Source organism: Limulus polyphemus, unplaced genomic scaffold (assembly GCF_000517525.1).
Source record: "Limulus polyphemus unplaced genomic scaffold, Limulus_polyphemus-2.1.2 Scaffold112, whole genome shotgun sequence".
Classification (NCBI taxonomy): Eukaryota; Metazoa; Arthropoda; class Merostomata; order Xiphosura; family Limulidae; genus Limulus; species Limulus polyphemus.
In genome coordinates, this window is record NW_013665722.1 from 195,381 (window position 1) to 201,330 (window position 5,950).

Consider the following 5,950-nt stretch of genomic DNA (forward strand, 5'->3'; position numbering starts at 1 on the left):
AAATTAGGCCCTTCTTTCTTTCAAAGGCGCTGTGAACACAATTTCAAACATGGCGCCAATGAGATCATTAGGGAGGACTTACACATAAACTATGATGCCAGATTTGGGTTCATCGTCCATGAAAACCTACTATATATCCCATCATACTTGGGTGACCTTCATTGCAAGTTTAAGCCACTTTAGGCCTTTAGTAGGAAGGAATTATAGATACCAAAGAGGGTCCTTACACAAAATAAAACATTATTAAGACACCCACTTATGGCACCTGAGCACATGTGCCAAGTTAGATGCCGTTAGCTTATGAGTGGGAATTTAAACACAGTTTCAGACATCAAGTCCTGGGATCCCAATGAATCTTTCAGGAGCTTTTTAGTTCCCTCTTAGTGGAATGTTTATGTCTTATAGATAACGAAATCTCTGAACAAACAAATAAATTCACGAATACACAACGTGAATTAACATATGTTTCACATCCAGACAGATATGTATTAGAAAATTTCAATCGCTTTCTTTCAGAATCACCTCTATTCTGGATTGGTATTCGGTCGTTGTGCGCGACCTGGGAGTGTCATTCAGAATCACCAACAGTATACTCAAAATACATTTAAATAACGCGCCCAAAAATCTGCAATTCTATTTATTAAAATTTCCCATCCTAAAGGTTTTCAATTAAAACTTAGCGAAGCGTCAAAAATGTCAATATTTCGAATTATCCTTTTTATTTTACTCCCATGGGTACAGTGGCATGTCTGCGGACTTATACCATTAGAAACCGGGTTTCGATACCTGTGGTGGGCAGAGCACAGATAGCTCTTTGTGAAGCTTCGTGCTTAATACCAAATAACAACCTTTTTCTTTATATTAAAATTTCAAAAGGGGAAAAAATTGAAAACGTTTCCACCAATCCATCAAAATAACTTAATTGTAGGAATAAAAATGTTTAATTATGGGAGGGGACAATTTTCCAGATTTCTGATATGATACATATGCCACTTAACTCCACAAGTAAAACATTTTAAAACATAAATATCATTTTTAGCATTACAATCAAAATAACACTTGTCCTTTAAAAATTCCTTTCCTTTTGGTTTAACATTTAATTTCCTAATTGGAGATACCTATCTGTACATATCATTAAATATTTTTTCCATTAGAGTGTGCAATATCTTTTTCTTTTTTACTTTAGAATATTTAAAAGTTAACAGTCTTTATAAATTTTGAAGTTGCAGCTCAACCCAAATCATTTTACGATTTTTGAAAAAGTGAAGTCAGAGTTTTCAGGTATTGTGATGAATTAATTCATTATGTTGTAGTCTTTCCTCTTAAACCTTCTACAAATAAGAAACAGTAACACTTTATTTTTCATTCGAATTACCTACCATAACTAAGGCACGTTATTGAGAAACTCTTCAAGATCTTGTTTTTGTTATCTTACGCCTTTTAATGAAGATGGGAACATTGACAAGGAAATAGATTTGAACGAAGAAGTTTCGTAAAGAGCGCGAACGGTAGTGTGATGTAAAATTACTCATGCTAGAAATTTTCATAAAAGTGACCCGAAAAACGGCGCTAACTCGGTAACCCGTGGCCCGATTTTAACGAAACTTGTTTTATTCAGTTTCTATTCTCATTTCATTACAATATGGTGCTATTGTGCGCCGTTTTTGCTGTATTTAATTACAGACAAGCAAACAAACAAACAAACAATCTCAGAGTTTTAGTAGTATATAGATAACAGTTTCTGAGACTTGGCGGAAAAATTCCTCTTCAAACTCACACACAAACAAAACAAGTAAATAAAGCCAAATCTAGTCCCGTTAAAAAGCTCTCATTAATACTATCCTTGTAATTATCAAAGTAAAACTTAACCGCTTTCACTCCAAAATGATGTGAACAGCATCAAATAACATTAAGAGATAATTTAGTTCTAGCTTTTTAAGAAAGTTATTTTACAAAATATTTACTACCTTTGATATAACTTTTCACTTTCGAAATAAAAGGTTCCTAAACAATATTAATTAAATTACTACAGGTTTAGTAATGTCATTTCTGCCTTCTACAACACATACACATCTAAAAGGGTTGGTAACCTAAGATATTCCGATTTGTTTTCTCTCTAAGTATTATTTCAGTATTTTATTTGTATGCAATTTTGGTAACATAACATTTCTCGATGGATTTTGTCACAAATTAAATCCAGTAGCTTCCTCGTCAAACAAACTTCCAAAATTTGATACATAACCAATAAATTTATTTTTTGTGTGTTTTTTTTTGTAAATAATCACATCTTTATTACAAATGTTCTCACAATTTTTACCACTATTAAGTTGTTCTAACGCCTTATTTCTATAATAACTGTCCTCCGATGGGACAGTGATAAGCTTACGGACATACAACTCTAAAATCCGGGGTTCAACTTTCTGTGGTGGATACAGCACATAACCCGATGTGGCTTTCCTCTAAAGCATACAGACCTATAATAACTGGTTTCCATTACAACCAAAACATTGTCCTTATCATTTTTCGAATATTCCTATCATTACTTCTCAATATATTTATCACATTCTCCTTATACTTAACAGGTATAGAGCTGTCAACACGACTGTACAATCCACTATACAACGGTTATGGTACATTCCACACCTGTTATATATATAAGGTCAATTTGATAAGTATTTTATTGAGTTTATAATATTTCCAATGACTAACATTAGTTTCATAAAGGAATTGAAAGTGTGAAAATGTCTGTAAGAAATTCTAAAACTTTATGAAAAATTGTGAAGGCTTCTTATGTTAAAATGAATGATTAAAATATTTTGAGCTTCCTTAGTTTATACCATTCTAGTAAGTGATGTATTTGTATAATAATATTTGAATAAATCCTAAAACTGTAATCTTGGGTTATAATCCTCTTGTTTGTTTTGACATTAAAACTCCATTTTGTGTAAAATATGTTAATTTCAATAGATAAATAATTTTAACTCAATATTTCAACTAATACATAATCATTAATGGAAACACACGATTCATGCCATTTCTACAATAACAATGATGATTTTGTTTTTAAACTTAAACTATTTACCTAAAAGCACGCGCTTAGACTTAATTAAACGTTTATTCATTTAAACACTATTATCCTTTGAGCACTGTTATCCATTTTAGTTTCTTTCTGTACATAAAAAGAGTATCTCTGGTATCTCTCTTCAGAAACTAAATGACGATTTTAGGCGGTTTACCAGATCTAGGTTGTGGCAGTCTGTACACAGCACCGATATCCTCCAACTGTAATGTAACATCAGATTTAATAGCCATCTCATTCATATTTTCAGTTTTTATCATAGGAACACTGGAGAGTAATCCTTCCTGCCATACTATTCAAGGGCATCAACTATTTTAGTTGTAGAATCGATCTAATTTTGTAGGTGAACGTACACACTTCTTAAACATTCTATTATCTTTCTCTACTACGTGGATCTCTTCAATAGGATTTGTGTAGCTGGGTTGCAACTCATCATATTCCTTAAATATAGTTCCTAAGTTTTTAAGTTGTATTGAGATTAGCCTGTATATCAGTTATTTCTTTTTTAGTTTTGAGAAGAAATTTATGAGCCTTTCCTCCATTTTATTCTTATATTAATAATGAATTTTGTCATTTTATTACTTCTTCATCAGAGTTAGGGGTATTACTTTACTTGATTAGAGGGATATTTAAAAATTTAGATAAAACTCTTACCTTATCCAATAATGGCATTTCCCTGTTTACATGATGAATTATTAAAGTAATATAATGTCTCTCGAGATTCCTTATTTTCCAATTCGGATATAATAGTACAGTTCTAATGATGGTATTACATTAAATTCAAACATTTAAAACAACGATAAAAAGAACAACAATATAACTAAAAAATCATAACTGTAGGTTTAATTTAAGACGTAATTTTTAGATACACAAAATCATATCTTCAATCAACAACAGACATATTAGGTCTATTCGTTTTATAAACAATACATTCTTAACCAGTCCATTAGAGATTTTCAAGAAGTAGAATAGTGTATAATAATATTGTTTCAACTACAATATATTTGTCGTATCCATTGTCGAAGACGCACTTCGCTCAATTCAAAGATCTTCAGGCCGCCTGGGATACAACAAACGTAGCAGTGGTCGGAACACTTTTTGTATAATCCATTTGATACAATAACTATTGTTCTGGTACGTCTCTAACAATCCGGTGAAGAATGAACACAATTATATTTGTCATAAGATATTATTATTAGACCTACTACATGTTGAAGCACTGTGTATATTGTATCCTATCTGGCCTGAAGAGCTCTGGACTGAACAAAGCGCAACGTCGGCAATAGATTTGAGAAATGTAGTTTGGTAGGAATACTATTATTATTCACTCTTCTAATTCTTGAAGTTTCCCAAAAGAATGTATTAAGAATCTAGTGTCTAAAAATGTAATAGGCCTGACACTGATGCCTTATGACAAATAAAATTGTAATCAATCGTTACCGTGAAAACAAGTACGTGAGCATTGTTAAACACTACATATGTTCACATACATATAATAGTTAGTCTCTAATTCAATTACACACCTTGATGATGATCTTTGAAACGTCACACTAAAAACATACATTAGAGTGTCCATTGATATGTATTGCGTATCGTGGATTTGACTGACAAATCAACTTTTTTTGTGACGAACAACATGGCAGACGTTTTGTAGTGTGTGTGCTTAAAAGATCTACATAATAGGTCATAAAAATCGTATTTATAAATAAATAAACTTTAATTGTATGCTTACATTTTTAGATATATATTCTATTTAGAGCATTTTGTGAGGCAAATCATGTTACATATAAGCAAAACATTTTGCGTAAATTCGAAAGGAATCATGAAATATATTTCATTGATTTCTGGAAACATTCTATGATCCTGAACATAGTTACATGCAAACTAGGCTGGTGTATAAGCACAGGATGGTAGGGACAACTATCATTCTGTCACTTGCAGTGGAAAGCACAATAAAATGTTAAGTTTAGAACAATATCTCGTATCAGTGGAGTTTTACCATCAAAATGGCTGAAATACTGAGGCAGTATTCTGGCCAAACCGCTGCAGGACCAACAGAAAATATGCACAGATGTTGTTGTCAGCAGACTGTTTAGAAAGAAAGCTCCTAGAGACAGGAAGTGTAGTCCAACGGTCCAAGGGTAAGACATCCACGAACATGAAACTGTTCTCGAGGTAATGAATACCATTGAAACTGTTGCATCAGGAACCATTCACGATGCAAGCAGTGCCTAGGATGTGGCACATCGGATCAGCTTACTGTGGTGAAGTATGAGAAAAAGCATTGCACATTACTCGTGGTGGGCACAACACAGATAGCCCATTGGGTAACTTCGTGTTTAACGACAGACAAAGACATTTTGAATGATTATATTTTTCACTGTCTGCTTCGGCAAACGGATAGTTAATTTAAAATCGTCTGTCCTGATGGGAAATTATTAACTATGACAAATACCATTGGTTATATGGGTATCTTTGACAAAAAGTGTTTGTTTTAAAAAGGTTTTATTTTCGCTTTTACTTTTCAATGATATTGTTTAAGTATATATATATATATCATATGCGCGTGCGTGTGTTTTGACAATAGAATAATAATAATATGCAATAGTCTTTCTCGTCCACATGCTTGTATAAACCTTGTAATTTTTGTTGTTGGAATTTTTTTAAATCTACTATCTAAACAATAACGAAAAACTGTGCAGTAAAAGAATTATAACAAAAGGGTATTGGAGCCTGTCGTTATTTTCTTGAAATATTTAGGAAAGTCCTAACAGTTTATTTCTTGAAAAAGATATTCGCTCAACTGGTTCAGTAAACCCTAGTAAGAAATGGTAACTATGTTTTAAGAATAAGATGAATACCAGGATTAAG

General features: G+C 32.2%; 1 protein-coding gene across 1 annotated transcript in view; it reads left to right on the forward strand.

Annotated features, from left to right (window-relative positions):
- Nucleotides 1-5,950, forward strand: part of LOC106471385 (glycine-rich cell wall structural protein-like) — a 27,535-nt gene that overhangs the window by 12,761 nt on the left and 8,824 nt on the right. The window contains exon 7 of the mRNA XM_013931986.1: nucleotides 2,831-2,844. Coding sequence (XP_013787440.1) covers nucleotides 2,831-2,844 — 14 coding nt within the window. The remainder of the gene's footprint in view (nucleotides 1-2,830; nucleotides 2,845-5,950) is intronic.